The 21,043-nt window shown below is 41.7% G+C and overlaps 4 protein-coding genes across 7 annotated transcripts; 2 read left to right on the top strand and 2 right to left on the bottom strand.

Annotated features, from left to right (window-relative positions):
• Positions 1 to 1,374: 1,374 nt before the first annotated feature.
• ptger1c (prostaglandin E receptor 1c (subtype EP1)) lies at positions 1,375 to 5,247 on the top strand. 3 transcript variants are annotated; one of them, XM_069674827.1, is made up of 4 exons: positions 1,375 to 1,688; positions 3,536 to 3,578; positions 3,681 to 4,604; positions 4,722 to 5,247. In XM_069674827.1, the coding sequence occupies exons 3-4, from the start codon at positions 3,681 to 3,683 to the stop codon at positions 4,962 to 4,964; spliced, it is 1,167 nt and encodes a 388-aa protein (XP_069530928.1). In that variant the 5' UTR covers positions 1,375 to 1,688; positions 3,536 to 3,578; the 3' UTR covers positions 4,965 to 5,247. The 3 variants fall into 3 exon arrangements, with proteins under 3 accessions (XP_069530928.1, XP_069530927.1, XP_069530929.1); XM_069674826.1 differs by lacking the exon at positions 3,536 to 3,578; XM_069674828.1 differs by lacking the exons at positions 1,375 to 1,688; positions 3,536 to 3,578 and adding an exon at positions 2,176 to 2,225.
• Positions 5,248 to 5,390: 143 nt separating this feature from the next.
• Positions 5,391 to 11,583, top strand: slc27a1a (solute carrier family 27 member 1a). Of its 2 annotated transcripts, none has more exons than XM_069674818.1 (13): positions 5,391 to 5,782; positions 6,073 to 6,240; positions 6,338 to 6,732; positions 7,286 to 7,453; positions 8,115 to 8,184; positions 8,265 to 8,356; positions 8,445 to 8,554; positions 8,672 to 8,881; positions 8,958 to 9,084; positions 9,182 to 9,319; positions 9,554 to 9,718; positions 10,250 to 10,396; positions 10,571 to 11,583. In XM_069674818.1, the coding sequence occupies exons 2-13, from the start codon at positions 6,074 to 6,076 to the stop codon at positions 10,726 to 10,728; spliced, it is 1,947 nt and encodes a 648-aa protein (XP_069530919.1). In that variant the 5' UTR covers positions 5,391 to 5,782; position 6,073; the 3' UTR covers positions 10,729 to 11,583. The 2 variants fall into 2 exon arrangements, with proteins under 2 accessions (XP_069530919.1, XP_069530918.1); XM_069674817.1 differs by having other exon boundaries at positions 5,391 to 5,786.
• Positions 10,928 to 14,246, bottom strand: trim35-13 (tripartite motif containing 35-13). The gene is made up of 6 exons (XM_069674823.1): positions 13,845 to 14,246; positions 13,069 to 13,164; positions 12,760 to 12,990; positions 12,619 to 12,641; positions 12,386 to 12,504; positions 10,928 to 12,293 (listed from the first exon to the last, which is right to left on the bottom strand). Exons 1-6 carry the CDS (start codon positions 14,244 to 14,246, stop codon positions 11,755 to 11,757), a joined length of 1,410 nt encoding a protein of 469 aa, XP_069530924.1. The 3' UTR covers positions 10,928 to 11,754.
• A 3,460-nt stretch (positions 14,247 to 17,706) lies between these two features.
• On the bottom strand, positions 17,707 to 21,001 carry vac14 (vac14 homolog (S. cerevisiae)). Its single transcript, XM_069674815.1, has one exon. The coding sequence runs from the start codon at positions 20,905 to 20,907 to the stop codon at positions 18,535 to 18,537; it is 2,373 nt and encodes a 790-aa protein (XP_069530916.1). The 5' UTR covers positions 20,908 to 21,001; the 3' UTR covers positions 17,707 to 18,534.
• Between the last annotated feature and the right edge of the window lie 42 nt (positions 21,002 to 21,043).

Below are 21,043 nucleotides of genomic sequence, written 5' to 3'. Positions count from 1 at the left end.
CTGCTGGAAGTTTTGAATTTAATAAATATTCTGATGTACCTCATGTGTAGGCTACCTCATTGTGAAAGTAATCCAACTCATATTCTTGATTTACAAAATATATATTATATTGGTTTTGAACGGCTGAAGGATGAATGCATATATTTCTTTAATGTATTTTATGTCAACGCCCAGAAATATTGAGTTAGTTTTGTTAAAGAGTAAAAAAAAAGTACTTGTAAAATGTTTTCTTCATTCCTGTGTGACGCTCAGAGTTATGAAACTTGCTTACTGCTGGAACACTTTAAAGGTAGAAGCAGTACTTAGAGAGGAAATAGAAGATGATCTTCTCTGTTGTCCTGTTTACGTGACAAACAGTTATGATCATCTCAAAGGATTATCTTGTCTTATCTTATAAAAAAGTCTTAACATTGGTACTTCATTTTGACCATTTTCATCATTCATTTTACAGTATAACAGATGATTATACAACAGTTAGTTCCCACCAAGTAATCTGATTGGATAAGAGGCATTCTTTGAGTGCTGATATAGAGAACAACATCACTGGGACTTTTCACTCTGTGTATCACTCATCCTCAGCCAGGTGTTCTGAATACCATGAATTAACATTACAGCAGACCATGTATGTTTACACCAGTCATTGGTTTACACTGATCATGCATCTGAAACACACACAGCAGACTCTTACTTCACTGGTTGATGATAAATTAAAACAAACAGATAAATGTACATGAGGAAAACAGTTGATCTGTTGTAACCTGCAGACACAGAGTGCAGCAGAATGTTTGGGTTGGCAACAACAGTACAGTTTCAGTTAAGTTGTAGAACTAGTTGAGCTGGTTGAGCAAAAAATAGTCTGTTGTTGAGGAATACTCTTTACTACTTTAAAAAGTAGAATGATTTGCTGCTTGTATAACTGTTGTATAAAAGCAATACCACACTCAAGGCCTGCGGCCTCGTGTCTACGACCAAATCACAGCTGTGCTGATATTCAGTACAACATCATGACCTTGAGTGTGATATTGCTTCAGTGCAGATTAAACACAGTTTTCCTTCTTAACATTTACAAGCATTGGGGAGTGAAAATGTTTTTTAATCTAAAATATTCCAAAATATTTCCTATGAAGATGTTCAGTGTGAGATCAGAGTGTCTTAAGCTTCCAAACAGGATTCCCACAGTGAAGCGGAAACCCGCGAGGCATCAAATTATCAGCAAGCTCATTAAAACTCCTCTAATGTCTGAGTCTGTGCTCATGTTTACATCAGCCGCAGTGAGTGATAATCATCAGTACCCGTTGTTATCAAGGAATAGTGCTTTCAGTGAGGCCAACTATAGCTACTCAGTTAGCACTGGATCAATATGACGGACTGAAAGTGATGGCTGGAACCCCTGCTGGTTCAAAGGATCAGCAGAGGAGATGAAGAGATGGAAGGAATATGCTCTCAGAGGGGGAAGGAGGAAGGAAAGTGCAGGTCCAGTGAGTGCAGATAAAATAGCTTCCGAGCCCTCTAGAGACACAGAGACAGCCGGACTTGAGAGAAAGAGATAGTGTCAGAAAGGCAGAGGAAAAGCAAGGGAGGAGGACAAGAGCAAGCAATGGTGAACGGCGATAACCAAGATGGACATATTTGCCCTCTCTCATTTATTCTGAGCCATCACGAACACTTGCATCTGGAGTCATCTAAAGGTATGTTTCATTTATTATTTATCATGATTTAAATGTGTATTTCTTCATACTAAACACATTCTTTTTGTGGAGCAAGCTGAAATAAATTATAAAGGGTTAGACTAGTGCATGTCTGTAAGAGGTGCATATCTGTAGGAGAGCTTGTGATCTTTAAACATGTCTTACTTTTAATGTATTCTTATCATCAATGAGGGGTCTGAGGAGTCAAAGGGACAAAGAATTAAACAAGGGATTCAGAGAAACAGCCTTGACGTTTCACACTAGACTCAGTAGGTGTAAGTAGAATCTTTATAGTAACTAACATCATGGCTGACAAGAGTTTTGTCAGTGAAATCATCCTCCTAATCCTGAAAGACTGGTTTCCTTTTTAACATGCACAGCCTTGGTCAATTCCTCACCCTCTCCAGGGAAGTTGCTTCTCTCTGAGTAGGTGCGCAAAGAGGGAGAGCAGAAAAACAGAGCAAAAACAAATTTATTGTACAAAAAAGAAAGAAGGAAAAAGACTATGGATGATGACAAAGGAGAACGTGATCAGCTGTGAGTTACTGGTTCCGACAAAGGGATAAACTTCTTTTTCTAAGCAGCTCCAAGTAAGAGGTTCCTAACAAATCAGACACGTATGAGATCCAAAGGATATTGTTGGTCACGCTCTATTACAGAGATCAAATTAAGCTGCAGTTTATGATTGCACTTGTCTTCTTACATAATGACCTGTCAATGACCTTGTGGAAACTTTTGTCAGTGGAGGGGACTTCATAGATTTCCACCCACGTACCTCAGAGAGTCCCTGAGATAAAAATCATTGTGCAGAGAGGTCATCCATTAACCATCCTGTTGCAAATATCAAGCCTGTTTACTGTGTGATGTATCACAAGAATATAGAAATTGCACATGCAAATTAGCATATGCTAAAGATTAAAGTTTCCTGACCTTAAATATCAGGTTGCAAAACAAGGACAAGGCCGAAATGTGCTGTTTAAAATAATACATTTTTATACGCTGTTTAAAGGTTTTATTTAAAGCTTTTAAAAGTGTGATTATCAAAATAAAAGGGATTCCAAGTTATAACATATCCTCTATTTTAAAACTCAAGTTCTCTGTTTGCATTAGAGACAGACAAAGTGAGGCATACCGATGATTTTTTTGACAGGTCAGCCAAAAGCAAAGTAATAGTAGACAGAATCAAGTGAATCAAGCAATAATCATGTAGGAAAGCATGGGATAAGGATAAGTTTTTATAGAGTGTGAAAGATAAAAGAGCAAGGGAGTCTTTGCAGGTAAAAGATCTGAAAGAAATGGTGGAAGATATGTGCTCTGAGGGCATCTTGTGCAAATTGTCCAAATATAAGCAGCGTGAAATGACATAAGTTCTTTATTTCCGTACCAATGTGCCGGTAAATGTCGTTAAAAGTGTGAGGGCATACACTTGGCTGCAGGTGCAACCACAATATTTTCAGAATTTCAACCTGGCCTGAGCCTTTGTCAAGTTTCTTAATACAAATCGTTCCTCCATCTGTGATTTCCCCATGTAGTAAGGACAAATAACCCTGCTCGATCATTGAAATATTCCCTTTTTGTTGTTGCATTTGAAGGCTCTTTGCATGTATTCAAAGCAAGCACCCTGTGAGCATGTGCCTGCATGATGCATGAGGTAGAGACTAAAAACACTTTGGCACAGTTAAATCCACTCCTCTTTATTATTGCCTTGGCAGTAGTAGTTAATAACTAATTTAACTAATTAAAACATAAATCCCAAGTGCCATTGGCAGACCACTTCTGTTAATGGATCGTTAGGTGGCCTCTTAAGGCATGTATTATAATAATCAATACAAAACTTTGCATTTCAGACCTCTCAGCTGTCCTGCTGTTTATGACTTACTTCTGACACATGTAAGGCAGCAGAATTACGTGATACGTTTAGCTTAAAAAATCATTCAGTCTCTTGGTATGATCTAATGGAAGTATTATTAATATGCCTGTTTTTCCCTGTAGATGACACTGAAGATGAGGACACCATCTCTACTCATGATTTTATTTTCTACCTCTCCTGCGCCATCCATCTTTCACCAGAACCTGAAGATCAACTTATCTGAAACATCGAGTTCCTGGTCAAACAGCAGCACTGGGCCACCGGTCAGATCCTCAAGTTTAGGGATGTCCTGCTTCACTATGACATTTGGCGCCATCTCTAACCTCACAGCTCTGGGCATCCTGGCAAATTCCAGAGTCCGATTCCGCCGCCGATCAAAAGCACCATTTCTGCTGTTAACAGTGGCTTTGCTTTTGGCTGACCTGGGAGGTCATGTGATCCCAGGTGCCTTTGCTTTGTATATGCACGTGAGTCAGAGGTATAAAATACAGGGAGAGAAGCCCACCAAGGCATTCTGTCAGATCTTTGGGGCAAGTATGGTGTTTTTTGGCTTATGCCCTTTGCTGTTTGGTTGTGCTATGGCAGTAGAGCGCTGTGTCGCCATCACCCAGCCCTTTTTTCATGCTGCTATGATCACATTGGCTCACATGGTGCGAGTTGTATTTTTTCTATCCTCTCTTTCTCTTTTTCTGGCAGTGCTACCTTTATTTGCTGTGGGGACTTACACTACCCAGTCTCCAGGAACGTGGTGTTTCTTGCCTATCCATGGATCACAGTCTAAAGCTGACACCAATCTAGCCCTGATCTTCTCCTGTCTGGGCCTCACTGCTCTCACTCTGTCCCTTCTCTGCAACATACTGAGCGGTCTGGCATTGCTGAAGGCCAGAATAAAGTCCCACACTGTTAAAACAAAATCAGCAACTCACTGTACTCGTCACTCATCGTCTGCATCATCTTCCTCCTTGTTTTGTTCGTTGGATCTGGAGATGATGGTGCAACTGGCGGTGATCACAGTGGTTTCCTGTGTATGCTGGAGTCCTTTTCTTGTGAGTACTTCTCTTTTAGATTAGAGAACTACCTTCCATTTGCACACAAACTGAAAAGGTATTTTAATAATAGTGTTGATAATAAAATAATAGCGGATTTTGTTCTTCTCATTACAGATCCACATTCTTGCACTACAGTTCAACCAAAACTCCAGAGCCTCAGTCCATGAGAGGGATGGGTTCATTCTTCTGGGTTTACGCATGGCCTCCTGGAATCAGATCTTGGACCCTTGGGTGTACATCCTGCTGAGGAGGGCAGTTCTTTTCAGAGTTTGCTGTGCTTTCTACACACAGAGACCTACAGTGACAGAAAATAGCTCATATGCAGAGACACACAGGCAGGCCTTCAGTCTGCAATGACCATATTCTTGTTGAACTTTTTTCTGAAAAAGACTGAAATAAATTGTTTCTTTAATGTGTGTTGTGAAAATGTAATATGTAAACGTTGCCATGTTGCCATATATTATAGTATTTTCAACAGCGCTTGATGAGGTTTAGATTCAGCAATGCAAGAGTTAGGAAGACACCGTAGTGAATGAGGGACGGACACAGACTTTCACTACAGTTCACAACATTTAGTTAGTAGTCTAAGCCGGTGCTACTATCAATAGCAGCCACCTGCAAATCTAGTGGTTGGCGAATTGGGCGGGCTTTATTTCGTCCAATCAAAATTGAGAAAAGCTTGACAAGCATCAAGTTCAACCAATGTCTGAGCTGCTGGAGGAAGCTCACACCAGAGCTGGGCGGTGCTTCTTCGGCTATGACTCTATTCAATATGGAGTACAGAAAGTAGCCTGACCCGCTCTGCTCTTCATTACTCTCTTTCAAATTTCGGCCACTTTTTTATGTTCGGCACTAATATTTAAATCTCCCTCGTTTATATTGAGCTACAGGACTCGCTAACGTACGTCTGACATATTTCCAAATCTCGTTTAAATGTAGACAGTTTATCAGCCTACTAAACAACGACGTGCTGACTAGCAGTTAATTGTTAAACAGTTGTAACACTTAGAAACTACAAGTTTTGTTTAAAACAGTTCATCGTGTATCTCCTCGAAGCTTTCAACATCCGGAGGAAGATTTTGAATTCTTAATTGTTTCCGTGAAAGTTACCAACAACTTGTGTCTAGCGGCGGGGTTATCGGGTGAAAGGTGACATCGCTTCAGTCTATTGACTCGTAGGTAAGTTGTTTGCAATGCATGGATATGGATGTTCTGCTTAAATTGTCGATAATATCGTATGTGACATTGGGTGTTGTATGTTTATGTGCTGCTGACTGATTGATAACGTTATCACTGCTCAGGAATTTTATAGACTTATTTCAGCCTATAAAAATGACTAAAAAGTTTCCGGTGTGTACCAGCCTGCGATACAGTAATTCAACTTCCGGAGAAAAAATCCATTTAGGCTTCCACTGATGCCAATCCCAACATAAAAGCCCTTCTTTCTCCATTTCTCCATGACAAGAATGCACAATGCGGCGAGTGTCTCAGCCTCTCTGGGTTCCATGGGACTGCTGCGTCTCTTCGGGGTGTCCTGGTCCTGGAGTCTGGCAGCAGGCCTTGGGGTATATCTGGGCACTAAAAGCTGGAAATACTTCTACATTGCAGCACGAACTGCCAAGAGAGACCTCAAGTGAGTTGAAAATGTCTAAATGTTTTTCTGCTTATGTTTGTTGTGGGTCTTCATCTTAACTCATTTCTCCTTGTCTTCCTCCACTGACCTTCAACAGTGGTCTGTATGTGCTGTTGAGAGTGAAGCTGGCTTTATGGCGCTACATGCGCAATGGAGGTAACATCCCTTCCATATTCGCCAAGACTGTAAAACTCCACCCAAATAAACCAGCTCTGATCTATGAAGCCACAGGGGAAACCTGGACCTTCACCCAGCTGGATGAGCTGTCTAATGCAGTAGCCCATTGGGCAAGAGATCAAGGATGGGTCTCTGGGGATGTGGTGGCCCTCTTCATGGAAAGCAGGCCGTTACAGGTGGCACTTTGGCTGGGCTTGTCTAAGGTTGGGGTCGAGGCTGCACTCATCAACTTCAACCTCCGCCATGACTCCCTCCTGCACTGCATTGGAGTGTCAGGGTCACGAGCCATCGTGTTCGGAGCTGAGCTTGCTGATGGTGAGAATGTGTTAAACAACAGAAGCTGCTCTAGAAAGTAACATTTAGGTTTTAAATCTGTGTTAATGAAGATGTATGTTGTAAAATGCAGTATTGCAGGACTTTTCTAATCTGGTATTTAGAATATCATTCAGCAAAAGTCGTAAAAAACGGATCTAACATTTTTGAGTAACATCATGTGTGGTGGTAAACATTTCGTCCTCTGGTGGCACGCTGAAATTTTTATTTTTTGTGTGCACCAACATTGATAACTACTGTGTCTCCAATGTGTCATGTGGTCACATTGTGATCCCATTGACGTTGCTCTTGTCTTCATGCCACCCCCTGGTCCTGGATGTTTTAATTAGTCTGTTTTAAAGGCATCATAGCTTCAGATATAAACTTCTAAATAATTACACATCATACTGAAAGTATCACTTGATGAAGGTTCATTTTGTCGACATTTATTTAATTTCCCCAACATATTAGTTATGCATGTTCTGTATTTTCTTATTGTAACCTAACTTTTATCCTCTATTCCCATGTTTGTCTTGTTACTCTTATTAAATGTCAGCCATGTCGGAGGTCAGTTCATCCTTCAGCCAGTCCATGGTGCGCTTCTGTACAGGAGATCTCAGCGCAGAACATCTGGCTCGTCTGGATGCTCGACCTCTTGACCCACTTTTAGCCTCGGCGTCTAGACATCCCCCTTCACCTTGTGTTCCCGCAAAAGGCATGAACGGTGAGTACTTTATCACTGAACTGAACTCTGACTCAATTTAAGACTTGATCTGTATATTAATGAATAGTTTCCTCTTTTCAAACTTTGTCATTATACTGTGTTTGGCTGACGACTTTTTTTTATTTGACTCCATATTGACAAGGTGTATGTATCATACTTTTTCTACTCTATTTTCTGAAATGAATTGCTTCCCCTTAAAACACAAGCTTGATGAGGGGAATACTTAATTGTGCAGAACTTTAAGAGTTATGAATAAGTTTTTGTTTGATCATATACAACATATTGATCTTTTTATCTGGATGGCTGTCTGGAGTAAGTATCAATGAGTAATTGAGATTTGCAGTGTCCTAATACCAAATCATTTCCCTGAATGAATCTGTTATAGAAGAATGAACATGTAAGCCAGTGATTAAAGATGTGAGCCAGAGACCTATATAAGATATAACCTATATAAGACAGCCTATATACTCTAAGAAACTGGCATCAGATTTGCTCAGGAAAACATGAGGTTGATTGAATACAATGACTGTATTTGCTGTTCTGTCATTCTTTGTGTTCAGTGATGGCATTCCAGCAGTGACTCAAACACTGTGAAGACGTCTGTATTGATGTCAGACTGCCAGTGTGTGATTGTAATGCTCTATTGTGTTCTCTTCTGCAGACCGTCTATTTTATATTTACACCTCTGGCACCACAGGGCTGCCCAAGGCTGCCATTGTGGTTCACAGTCGGTAAGTTCCTCACAGGTACAGAAACTCAGTTCTGCACGGTGTATGATAGATGTCTGAGAATCTCCCCTCTGTTTCTACAGTTACTACAGAATCGCTGCCTTTGGGTTTTTTGCCTTTGGCATGCGCACGGATGACATCATCTATGACTGCCTGCCTCTCTATCACTCAGCAGGTATGTAGCTGTAGCCTACAGCGCTCTATGACTAACGTTTTCAGCTTTAGGTTTGAATAACCAAAGTGTTAGCTTCTCTTCTTTCCAGGTAACATCATGGGAGTGGGTCAGTGTCTGATCCACGGTCTCACCGTGGTAGTGAAGAAGAAATTCTCTGCCAGCCGCTTCTGGGAAGATTGCATTAAGCACAACTGCACTGTAAGAGCTAATGCTTGGAAAATATTGAGAAGTGCCATATTTTCTAAAATCAATAACTATGAAAGATTAATTTTGAACAAGTACTAGCAGAATAACAAGACTGCTTTCCCATCATAGGTGGTGCAGTACATCGGGGAAATCTGCCGCTACCTCTTGTCTCAGCCAGAAAGGCCATCAGAAAAAGGCCACAAAGTTCGGCTGGCAGTGGGAAACGGGTTGCGCCCCAGCGTGTGGGAGGCCTTCACAGAACGCTTTGGGGTGAAGCAGATTGGCGAGTTCTATGGAGCGACCGAGTGCAACTGTAGCATTGCCAACATGGATGGAAAGGTTAGCAGTCACAGTGTTTCTTGTGTTTTCACTGATAAAATGTGAATTGGATTATAGTTTAAATCTGTCCTGCCAGGTGGGAGCGTGTGGATTCAACAGTCGCATTCTCCCCTACGTTTACCCGATCCGTTTGGTGAGGGTGGATGAGGACAGCATGGAGCTCGTTCGTGACAGCCGGGGCCTCTGTATGCCGTGCCGCCCTGGTAACTAATACTTATGCTACTCGCTAAAGACTTTGCAAGATGTAGTTAAATAATTTTGTTTATCCTCCGAAACTTCAGCCTGTACCGTGTCTTGCAGGGGAGCCAGGGCTTCTGGTGGGTCGTATCAACCAGCAGGACCCATTACGGCGCTTTGATGGCTATGCTAACCAGGACGCTACAAGGAAGAAGATCGCTCATAATGTCTTTAAGAAAAATGATTCTGCATATATATCAGGTAAGCAATCTTGTCAGAAACATATTTATATTGCTGTTATTGCATCATAATATTCAACACAGTGTGCAGTGCTCATTTAACAGTATCTTTAAAGGCACGTCCGCTTGCCTTGCTTCCTTTGTCTGTGCTCAGTAGGAGTAGTATGTATATATTGTTCTTTATCCATACTCTGACTCAACAAGTTTTTTTCACACAAGATTGTCAAGTATTTCCTTGCTATGTTGTTTACCCTAGGCGACGTGTTGGTGATGGATGACCTGGGCTATATGTACTTTCGTGACCGCGGTGGAGACACATTCCGCTGGAGAGGAGAAAATGTCTCCACCACTGAGGTGGAGGGAACCCTCAGCAGTCTTCTGGATCAGACCGATGTGGCTGTGTATGGTGTGGCAGTGCCAGGTGATTAACTTTGTGTTCTTATTGATTTGGGTGTTACATTGGGACTATAACTGTTTTTCTTTTGTGCATATTGCTTTTGACTGTACTCTGGGAATTACAGCTCTTTGAAGGGAGCCGGATTTTATGAGCCATTCAAAAGAAGAGCTCATCGTTTTGTTTTTTTCAGACTCGCGAACCTGCCTGCACTATTTTCTGCCGTGTCAACACACAGACATACTTAAAATTCTGCTCTTTTACAATTTAAAAGAAAGACGTAGAAACAATTAATCGTCACTGATTTGCCAATAATTTATGATACAACACTGTATGGCTACAGAGATGTCAACAAAAAAACAACAAACTTGGTGGAGGGTTATAATATTGCTCGCTGTCCGCACTACGCTGTGGTGACACAACTATAAAAAGAGAGGCTCTCACCTATGACTCGGTTCCCGTCGTTCGCACCAAAGACCCGTTCAAAAGAATTTGGATCGTTCATGAACGTCAAAACACTTCTCAGTATTTGACATTAATCTTCAACTGTCATCCCAGGTGTGGAAGGTAAGGCAGGCATGGCTGCCATTGCTGACACTACAGGGAGTTTTGACTCCAATGATTTCCTGCAGAAAGTCCAGCGAGCTCTTCCTCCATATGCTCGCCCTGTGTTCCTGCGAATCTCCCCACAAGTGGACACCACAGGTAAACTAAGTTCATAAAAATGTTAACCATCACAGTGTACACTACCAGTCAAAAGTTTGGACACACTTTCCCATTCACTTGTATGAGAAAATGTGTCCAAACTTTTGACTAGTAGTATATTTCATATCATTATATATCACAATCTATTTTATGTTCTTCTACATTCCTGCGTAGGTACATTTAAAATCCAGAAAACCAGGCTGCAGAGGGAGGGATACGACCCCCGTCTCACCACGGACCAGATCTACTTCCTGAACAATAGAGCTGCACATTATGAGGTCGTAGACGAGGAGCTATACACCGCTATAGCTGAGGGAAGAATGTCTCTATGACATGGAGGCTATAGCAGGATAGTCTTGGGTGAGAGAGGATAACGCATAAGCTGATGTTGGGATCAGTCAGTCACGGTGCTCCACCTGCCTGCATTTGACCCGTTCAGGGAACAAGAGTTGAGAGGACTACTTACATAGGCAGAGCATTGTTAAAGATGAAGTTTTAACACTGTATGAGTAACACACCAGAACATTATGTGAAGGCATTTATTTACTTTTAATCACTTTTTTTAAATTGATAAAGAAGCACCTCAAACAGCCTTTGAGCAGTACCGCACAAAGAGTGGGTATCACAACCCGTTTTAAAAAGCATACATGTTACAATTAGTAGGTTAGGACAGCAAGGGACAGTATCATGGAAAACTGTTACAAGGTATAACCCGTATTTGAAGAATGCTGCGAGACTAGTTCTATGTAGGTTTAAGCAATACTAGAGTGTGAAGCTATGGAGTTACTGCTGTGTGTTGGACGTGGCTGAGAGACCAGACTTTAACATTCAGTATATGTGGCAACTATATGTAAACACTAACCATAGGATCTTTTTTTTAATACAAACTTATCTCACTCACCGTATCTGAACCTCTGAGCATTAGTGGCTTGGGTTTACGGATACACAAAAGCTGTTACTGTATGTGCCTTTCATGAAGCTAAAGATATGTGTTTCTGTTTATTTGGAAAGAAGCTCAAGAGATTGTGGAAGTAGTGACTTTGTGTCATGCAAAACTGAGTCACACATAGTGACTGTCATTTTATGTTCAAGTTGTAATATATAGGTGTTAAACAATGTAAAGCTATTTACAATTTCTCATCATCCAGACTACATTTTTTTCTTGTAACTCAAATTAAATATTTTAAAACATGTGTTTTTGTTTGGTGTCATTCATTAAAAAAAATGAGAATTGTAGTGCTGTAGTTCATCACTGGCATCTCTTTCAAAAATAATAATCAAACCTTCTGAAGCATCAGCGGCCCTTCATTTCTTTCAGTGGATTTCATACAAACACTGTTAGATGTGTCCTTTGTGAATCAGTAGTCCATTGACAATAATATCCTTGTGGGGAGGACTTTCAGTGGATGCTCTTTGCATGCAGTGCAGAAGTAGGGAAAGGCTCTGGGTGTGATGACACCTGTGAAGGTGTAGAGAGGTTGCCTCTCTCTGGGGTCGTAGAAGGCCACCTTGCCTCTGTCCATGTCCAGAACTATTCTAATTACATCTGGCTTCTTAGTCATGTTCAGCGGCTCCCATGGGGCAGTGCAGGCCTTATGCTCTCCATTGCGAAACCTTATAGTCCAGAATCCCTCTGCTGGTGTCAGAATGTGCTTGCCCTTCCTGTTGATGGTCTCGCTGGCTATTCCCACCACCCAGTAAGTGTTGTCCTTCACCTCAACATCCCAGCTGTGGCGTCCAGACGTATAGCCCTCCGCAGCCAGCATTTCAGCACTGATGTCAAAGCGCTCAGGGTTGTCTGGTAGTTTGAAGATCTGGGTAGAGTTCTGCACAACTGTGAGATCCTCTGAGATGATGAAGCAGCTAGCCGCTGTGTTGGGATCCAGAATCACAGGATCTAAACAGAAAAAAAAACAGGTATTGTTACATTAGTGGCTGAAAAAGAGCTGATCATGTAAATCACAACTAGTTATTTTTTCAGGGACTCACTATATTTGATTATACTCTTCATTTTGTCCCAAATTTTATGTTTCAGAGAGCCTAAGTGCTTGCCCACATCAATCAGAGCACCAGAAATCATTTGTGGGTCCAGTGAAGTTCGCCAGGTTCTGAAAACATATTCCAGAGGTTAGTTGTTGAGAATTGTGTATGTAGAACTATATTGTGCTATAAAAACAAAAAAAAAAGCTTAAAAGGAGTCTAGCTGTGATTGTAACACTTACCTCCTGATTGTTTCCTTGTAGTTCTGGAAAAGAAATGAAGAGAACAAATGTTACCACGTGATGCTAAAGGAAGCAAGTTTCTGGTTAAGACTGGCTTTTTGAAATGTCTGAGGCAACAGTCTTATCCACAGGCGTATCTACCTTAAGAAATGGGATATCTTTAGAGTTCATCTCCTGCTCCGCTAATCTGATGATGTTGGAGATAGACATCATTTCATTGCTCATCTCTTCAATCCTCTGGTTAATCATCAGGTTCTTCTCCTCTTCCTCGGCCTTTAAAGCAGACAGCCTGGCAGCCTCCTGCTCTCTCAGGAAACTGTGAAGGGCTTCGAATTCCTCTTTGATCTGTGTCTCAGTGTGTTCAGCCTGGTTCTGGAAAGAAATATGATTTGCGGGTACCCCGGCTTCCACACATTATGTTCAAAGTTGTATTGTTGGAACTGACCGTACCTTGACATGTTCTGCCATTTCCTCACAGGCCATTTTCGCCTTCTTGTACAGCTGCAGCTTCTCTTTAAAAGGCAGCAGCGCACTCTTCAGTTCCTCCTACAAAGTCAGTAACAGGGTATCAACACTTGAAAACAAGGTCAGTCTGGCAGCTGGCCAAGCTCTCAGTACAATGTGGGGCTTTCAGCTGCCACATACTCTTCCATAGCAGTATTCTTCCCAGCAGCATCGAATTAAAGGGACAAACCCATGGAAAGATCTAGTGCCCTGGTAGCATAAGCAGCATTTAGCTCATGAAACTTAGAAGACAGGGACACAATGATGCAACCAACAGATTCATGTCATATTACTACTCAAGGCTGAGGAGGTTGAGTGTAGAATGATCATCACAGAAACCTTGAGGGTGTCGAGTTTCAGTCCTTTCGGGACCCCAATGGCAACAGCACACCAAAAATATAAATCTATAAATAGAATGTTAATGAACGCTGCCAAACACCTTCACACATATCAGAATACCAGGCTTAGGGTGGCACAACGGTAGAGGGAAATTAATGTTAAAAAACATACATGAAATTATGGAAAGCCTCTCAAATTTAATTTGCAAAATAACCAGTCAAGTTAATCATTATCTCATTTAAATTAAACCTAATTCACCTTATTTACTAGTTTAAAAGGAATACATTTAATCAGCATCCAAACACTGCGACAGATACTTCAACAACAAACATTATATCTGTGCTACCAATGTAAAATCAACCCCATGACTTTAACTTGCCTACCTTACAGTCTAGGGCACCTTCCCCAATGGGGTAGAGCTTGTGCCCTTTGTGTGTGGCTGCATTCCCACACACAACGCAGATTGGCTCCAAATCCTCCAAACAGAACAATGTGAGCGTCTCTCCATGCTCTTTACAAGCCTCTGGGTCATTCTTGCTTCTGTCCGTCTTGAAGGACTCGCAGGATTTCTCCAGCACAGAGTTCACCACCATCTGATCCATGGAGGAACGGCGCCAGCAAAGAGGACAGTAGTGTGAATCCCCACCGCCCTGTGCCCCCCAGCTGTCATTCAGACAGGATTTACAGAATCTATGCCTGCATGTGAGCACCACAGGCTGGCTAAGAATATGTCCACAAATTGGACAGGAGAGGTCATCCTCAAGATGAGCACGTCTGGTGGCCATTATTTTTTACAAGGCTTTGATGACAAGGCAGGGTCTTAGGCCCCTCCTATGTTTCTTTAAGGCTACCTCATCTTGACCTCAGAATTAAGTGTTAATACCTCAGCTCCCAAAGGCATATCCCGTGTAATGCCGTCTTGTGTCGGTCGTGCACATTGCCAGTTCTCAAATAAACACCCCACCTCGGATAGAGCTAATTTAATTTACATATAAGGGATTGTATCTGTGCAGATCAGAGTAAACAGCCTGAATAACGCAAGGATCTCAGAGGAGATTCTGCTGATGATGACATAGTTGCACTTCAGATGGTCTTTTGATTGAAGTTATGCTGCCAACAAGCTATGATCGCTTAGTCCGTTATTTGAGTAGTCTGTTGAAACAACCTGTCGCAGTGTAATAACAAGGCTTATGGAGAAACAATGTCAAAAATAAGTCTCAGGGTGGGGATATAAATAGACTGAAGTTATGTGGGGGAAGAAATATCCTCCTGCTGGCCATTGGAAAAGGTTTTTTTCCACGTTCAAGATTAGTTCAGCTCAGCAACAGCTTTTTAAGAACTGACACATGGTTATTTTTAAAATATCATGGTTATTTCCCCTTCTTATATAAAACCCAAATCAGATCATTTGCTAGAGGTTTAAAGGGCAAAAAGAGGGAATCAAAAAGCAAGATGTTTACATAGAATCATTGATGTATTGAGGGTTAGTTAGTTAAGTATTTCACAGCCTGCTGACCTTGTTTGTACTGTAATCCAGTATTTTGTCGTGAGGTTAAGTTAACTAGAATCAATGCTGCACCAAAAATAGGGCAAGAGAATGTGGAGAGAGATTGAAAGGAAATATGATCTCGCCATTAGAAAACACCATGTTGACTTGTGCTGCTTCTACTCGTCTGTATAATTCACTGTATTTTGCCATAAATCTCACACAGTAAGCTTAAAACTATGCGGACAGGAGAGTTATAAGTGTGTGCTGAGTTCTAGAATAGCAAAATTATGTACATTTGTACTTGTACGTTAACATATCAGACTAAGGATTTATGTCAGACTAGGATATATTATGTCAACATTACAGAAATTACAGGTAAAGGGTCATTTGGTCTAGAACACTTTCTGTAAAGGGAGTGAAAGTTCATTCACTCACACATCCTGAGAAGTCCCTGACCAAATAAGTGGCGGTCATGCTGAGATGCCAAAGTGAAAATTTGATTTGTGGCTGTGCCAGTAACACGGCACAGTTCAGAGCCATTGATAGTAACAGTCAAAATGCTGAAACACCTACTACAAGTCAGGCTGCATGTGGTCACTAAACAGATCACAGGTATTCCTTTTACTATGCATTCTTTTGTTGTTAGTCAGTTTGATGTGTTTTAAAAGGTTCATTACAACTATGTCTCATATTGTAAGTTTAAGTAGAATTTAATCAAATTTAGCTTTTCGCTGTTATTCATCCATCCATTCATTATCGATCGCTTATCCTGTTCAGGGTCACTGGGGGGCTGGAGTCAATCCCAGCTGTCATTGGGTGAGAGGCATACACCCTGGACTGATCGTCACAGGGCTGACACATAGAGACAGACAACCTTTCACGCTCACATTCACACCTATGGGAAATTTAGAGTCACCAATTAACCTAACGAGCATGTCTTTGGACTGTGGCAGGAAGCTGGAGTACCCGGAGGGAACTCACACATGCACGGGGAGAACATGCAAACCCCACACCTAACTACAGTTTATTAAACAGAAAATAGTTTCTAAATGGTTGAGATGAAATTAATTAGGAAAGGACAGATGGATTGCTCACTGTGTGGTTTTACAGTTTTACACACATCTGTTTGTGTTGGCATGCAGGCCTCTCATACAAAGGCAAACAGAAATAATGAGGATGACAGGATGATGTCATTACAGTGCAGCACCTGCTGGGCAAACGGAAGGATGCAGGGAGCTTACTATGACATTTAACAGGTTAATAAGGTGTAATTATCCATTCACAACTTCTGCTTCATTTCGTCTAGGAATAAAAAATATTTACAATAAAGTTAATTCTTCATGTTGTAGTATTTTCTACACACTTGACCCCCAGACATAATTCTGTGGATTTCACACAAATGATCTACACACAGTATTAGCAACATAGATATACATATGATAATATGAATTAATTCCATCTCAGTTTACCTTGTAATCCTTGAACGCCTCCTTTAAGGGATACACTCTGTGATTCACATGCAGGCCTGATCTCTGGCATATAGTGCACACAGGCTCCAGATCAGTTGCACAGAGGAGAAGCAATCTCTCTCCGTGTGCTTTGCATGATCTCTTTGGAAGTCCAACGTTCTCTTTAAAGCAGAGGGGACACTCTTTAGTGCCCTGTTGTATCCAGAATTTATGCAAACAAGAATTACAAAAGCTTAGTTCACAACCGATGCAACAGAGAACCACTGGAACCAGGAAGATTTCGCTACACACAGAGCAGTAGGACTCGTCCACACCCAGACATGAAATGTCAGCCTCCATCTGTGATTCTCAATGCCGCACTGATGGGTCTCCACCGGACACTAAGACCTATATTTCGTCAGCACGTATGTACAGAATGTACCATGCATGAATAACTGCATTTGAATACATTAGTCCTGCTGCAGCAGTGCAGAGAGACCCAGCTTCTCCAGTTTCACCAGAAATAAACATGCACATTAAAGGCAGGTTTTCAACTCCAGGCTAATTAAAGTGGACACCTTATAATTCAGTGAAACTTCCGGAAAAGATAAAGGGCCCATTTATAAAGCTACTTTGATTTTGAGCACAGAGCTTAAGGCAGGTAATGGTGTTACTTTATATTATGTTGTATATATATTATGTTTTATAAAATGTTTAAAAAAAAAGAGTTACAACGTTTTTTAAATCTTCCTTGAATTGGGACAGGGCAGTTTTTAGTTACATCTTATAATGTAAATAAAAATAAATAAGTAAAAAAAAGGTTAAAAATACAGTTGCTTTTAATTAACATGTATTCATGTATTAGTATTGTTCAAGTCTGTGTCTATTTTACGGTTTAAGAAGCTTATAAAAGGCTAAAATGTACTAATCTATAAGAAATCACAGAACATCCCCTTGAACACAATTGGCTGTTATTATTCGCTGCCTTCAGTAGACTCCTCTCTCATATTCACAATAAAAACTACATGCAAAGTTAACAGACTGTAATAGCATAATTTAAAGCAGTAAAATTGATGTAATAGTGCACATTTGTCGCTTGATGCATAATGACCCTAATAATCATAAATCAAAAATATCCACCAAACCATTGTAAAAGGCTGCAGGTTATTCAGGATGCATAAAGACAGGAAAATGGTCATTAGTTTTAGCGCTAATGTGTCTGCTGCTTTCTCTTTCTCGCTCTTTTTCTAATGACAGATTTTGTTTTAATAAATGGATATGGCAAAACTTTTTGATCACATGGTCCACTTTATTGATCTTTACACAGGAATGATAAATGAGTGCACCTTTAAAACCAAACAGACAGAGTGTAAGAGGAATACGTATTAGTTGAAAGAATATAAAAAAGAATTTAAAGCTGGACATATCTATGGTTACATTTTTGATCAGCTGCACTAACAAAGAAATGGCAAAAGGTGGAACAATATAGTTCTAACAGGAATATATGCCAGAGTTCAGTCATCCGAAGTCTAAAATCTCTGTTGACCTGGGTCAATACTCTACACATGAAATTTCTTTTCTGGCTGACAAGAGATTAAGGCAATCCAGAACGCATGCTCTACTCATATTACTCAACAGGATACACCATGAAAATACAGTGGTTCACATGGACATTAAATGACAGAATGCGCTATTTAACAGTGTCATGCATGTCAGATTCACTTAAAACACTGTGAATATTTCATTTAGCTGGAAACAGCTGCTGAGAGGGCATGATAAAACTGCGGATATGGCCACATTATCACTACAATTTATGATGTATGAGATTTAAGCACATTCTCCTTCACAGAAATCCTCACAGAAACTAGTAACTTTTTCTGTGTATAGTTTGAACTGTATTAAATCAATTTTCTGTTGTTTCTTATCGTACAAAACATTTCCTTATTATCAGCAAAGAAATTTACAAAGATATCGCTTGTTTTAAACAATGTATACCCAGTGCTTCTCTAAGAGGTTTTAATCATACTTCATTAATACTTTTTGGCTTCAATGACATTTTGATCATCTTTCCAGTACTACTATATTGTTCTTATCCTTAACATTTTTCTTTCCCCCTCCTCTCACTGCACAATGACTTCATATCAGCTTCCTGTCGGGGTGATCAGAGGCACGTCCGGAGCGTTGGTGCCGGACCTCCAGGTGTTTGCTCTGAACGAGGTCAAAATGCTGCAGCAGCTCACTGTAATCTATCTGAGTGTGAGAGGCACGCTTTGAGACCACTTGGTGTTTAGAGTCCATATACTTGGACTCATCCACAGTCCTCATGAGCTCTGGGTTTGGGACGCAACGCAGGCGGTGTGAGAGCAGTTGGAAAGCCTGGCTCTGTGGCAGCAGCATTAGCAGGCCGTACAGTGCTTTTATCAGGTAAGGGTTGTTCTCCACATCTAGGAGCTGCAGGCGCAGGTAGGTGAATATGGGGCTTTCAATGAGCTGTACCAGCTTGTCAACCTCCATCAGGAAATCTACTGTCACTTCCAGGTCTCCAAACTTCTGGATGAGATCATAGGCGTGTTTGTAGTTCTGGGTGAGGAAACAGAGCGACACAGTGGCAACAGGGTTGTGGCACCAGGAACGATACAGGCAGCAAAACAAAACACAGCTCTCCTGAGTGCGCAGGTCTTTCAGCTGGTTGCGTAACTGGAACAGCTCAGCTGAAGTGAGCAGGATGGTGTTGAGTGTCTGAACCATAGTAGAGGCAAATTTGAGATCTTCCTCCTTCAGCAAGATGTCAGCCATTGAGTGGAAGATGTTCTCTGCATGCAGCAACAGGCAGAGCTGCCTGATGATGAAGGCTCCTCTGTTCTCCAGAAGCTTCCTCTCCAGACTGAAGCGCTTCAACAGGTTGATCATGAACTTGTAAAAATAGGAGTTCATACTGGGGGTGGAGGGGGATGAGTCTGCTGCTTTGGAGCCTGTGCTGGGCTGCTGTCCTGGCTTGGCACTCTCTGGGACCTTGAGCTCCAGTTTGTTGTCGGTGCTGTCGCAGGGGCCAACTTGGTCGGTTTGGCCAGCAGGAGATGACGCTATCTCAGCTAACACCTCCAGATCTTTCAGTATCACCTCATCAGACTCATCGGACAGTGTTTTAAGCAGCATGGGAAACAGGCTGTCTGTGTGGCGGAACATTTTGCGTGGTGTCTTGATATAGAGATGGTAGAGCCATTTGAGCACAGCAATGCGGGTCATCATGCCAGTGGAGGAGTCGTGGAGGTGCCGGTCCAGCACCTGAACAATACCATCCAGGTCCAGAGTCACCTGAGGCCTGTCAGCACTCGCTGGAGTGAAGAAGCTGATGTTACTGAAACCAACAGATTCTTGTGATGCATTCAGCATATCATTGCCGTCTGTCTCTATCTTTGGCTGGCTGTCTTCCCTGGACGGCGACCCTGTACTTCCACTTTTCTCCTCATCCTCCTCCTCATCATCCTCAGGCGTCACCAGCTTCATAAGACTGTGATTACAGGCACTGGCTGCTTCTTTAGTATTCTTTTTTCTGTCATCATAGGAAAGGCAAGGCAGCACTGCAGTTAGGATGCCAGAGGAGTAGGGGAGCACTGCTCTGCCAGCAAGCTGGATAAACTCTCTCATCCAGGTCATAGCTGTCAGCTGGATCAGGTCATTTGTGAGTTTGGTTTCATCTGCTACCTGACAGTGGATGACAAGGATGTTGGCCATCTCGGCAAATTTCACACTGGATGGAGTCTTCTTAATTTCCTTCAAAAACTCTCCCAGCACCACTTCACATGTCTTACGGATCTCCTTACTGTTGTCTCCCAGAATCTGGAAAAGCCCATCCAGGATCTCAGGAAGGTAGTCTAGCAGGTTGATGTCTGGCACAGACTCCAAAACGTGGATCCAGGAAATGATGAACTGGCGAGCATATTGATTATTGGAGTAGATTCTCTCTCTGAGCAGGGGGACAAATGCCACTAAGTCAAACTTGTTACTTTCTGTCACAATGTCTTTCAGCAATCTGTCCAAGAGTTCAGATCCGCTTTTTACGTTGGGATCTGGATCTGCTGCAAGCTTGCTGAGACCATCAAAAAGCAAGTTGAAGTGGGGCAGCACTGCTCCTCTGGCCACCTTCACTATATTATAAAGGGCCTCGCATGCGTAATAGCGCAAACGGCTGTCTGAATCATTAAAACACGTGAGTACAGGCTCAATGAGTTCCTTCAGATACAGACCTGAGTCTTTACCGAGGGCAATGGAGCAAGCTGCCAGTCCAATGAGACCCCCCTTCCGGCTGTGAGGGTGTTGGGAAAGCGCAAACTCCGAGGCCAGAATCTGGATAACATGTCTGATTTGAGTTGAGTTGTTCTGAGCCACAAACTCCCGCACCAGTTTCTCAATTTCTAGGGCTGCTACTTTTCTCTTCTCGTACAGTTTGTCATTCAGAGCCCTGACAATGTTGGGCGTCAGAGGGGAAAAATCCTTCTCCGTGTTCATGTTCGAAGCTGCGGTTGTAGCGGATCCTGTCAACTAAAATCTTGGTTGATTCGCCAGAAAACTGTCTCTGCATTAAAGATAATTTATTGGAGAAAACACATCGCAAACCAGGAAGTCCTTTAATACATAGCAGCTG

The sequence above is a fragment of the Semicossyphus pulcher genome, unplaced genomic scaffold (genome assembly GCF_022749685.1).
Source record: "Semicossyphus pulcher isolate SPU_LCO1_2020_fin unplaced genomic scaffold, fSemPul1.0.p SCAF_23, whole genome shotgun sequence".
NCBI lineage: Eukaryota > Metazoa > Chordata > Actinopteri > Labriformes > Labridae > Semicossyphus > Semicossyphus pulcher.
Note: the sequence above shows the minus strand (reverse complement) of the source record. Positions and strands in the feature narration are given on the sequence as shown.

Bases quoted from the DNA above. Each gene is read 5' to 3' on its own strand.
- ptger1c (XM_069674826.1), top strand. From the start codon at position 3,681: ATGACACTGAAGATGAGGACACCATCTCTACTCATGATTTTATTTTCT. The intron at 4,605-4,721 runs GTGAGTACTTCT...TTCTCATTACAG, and splicing joins TATGCTGGAGTCCTTTTCTT to ATCCACATTCTTGCACTACA.
- slc27a1a (XM_069674818.1), top strand. From the start codon at position 6,074: ATGCACAATGCGGCGAGTGTCTCAGCCTCTCTGGGTTCCATGGGACTG. The intron at 6,733-7,285 runs GTGAGAATGTGT...ATTAAATGTCAG, and splicing joins CGGAGCTGAGCTTGCTGATG to CCATGTCGGAGGTCAGTTCA. The intron at 9,085-9,181 runs GTAACTAATACT...CGTGTCTTGCAG, and splicing joins CTGTATGCCGTGCCGCCCTG to GGGAGCCAGGGCTTCTGGTG.
- trim35-13 (XM_069674823.1), bottom strand. From the start codon at position 14,246: ATGGCCACCAGACGTGCTCATCTTGAGGATGACCTCTCCTGTCCAATT. The intron at 13,165-13,844 runs GTAGGCAAGTTA...CTGACTTTGTAG, and splicing joins AAGGTGCCCTAGACTGTAAG to GAGGAACTGAAGAGTGCGCT. The intron at 12,642-12,759 runs GTAGATACGCCT...TTTCTTTTCCAG, and splicing joins AAGATATCCCATTTCTTAAG to AACTACAAGGAAACAATCAG.
- vac14 (XM_069674815.1), bottom strand. From the start codon at position 20,907: ATGAACACGGAGAAGGATTTTTCCCCTCTGACGCCCAACATTGTCAGG.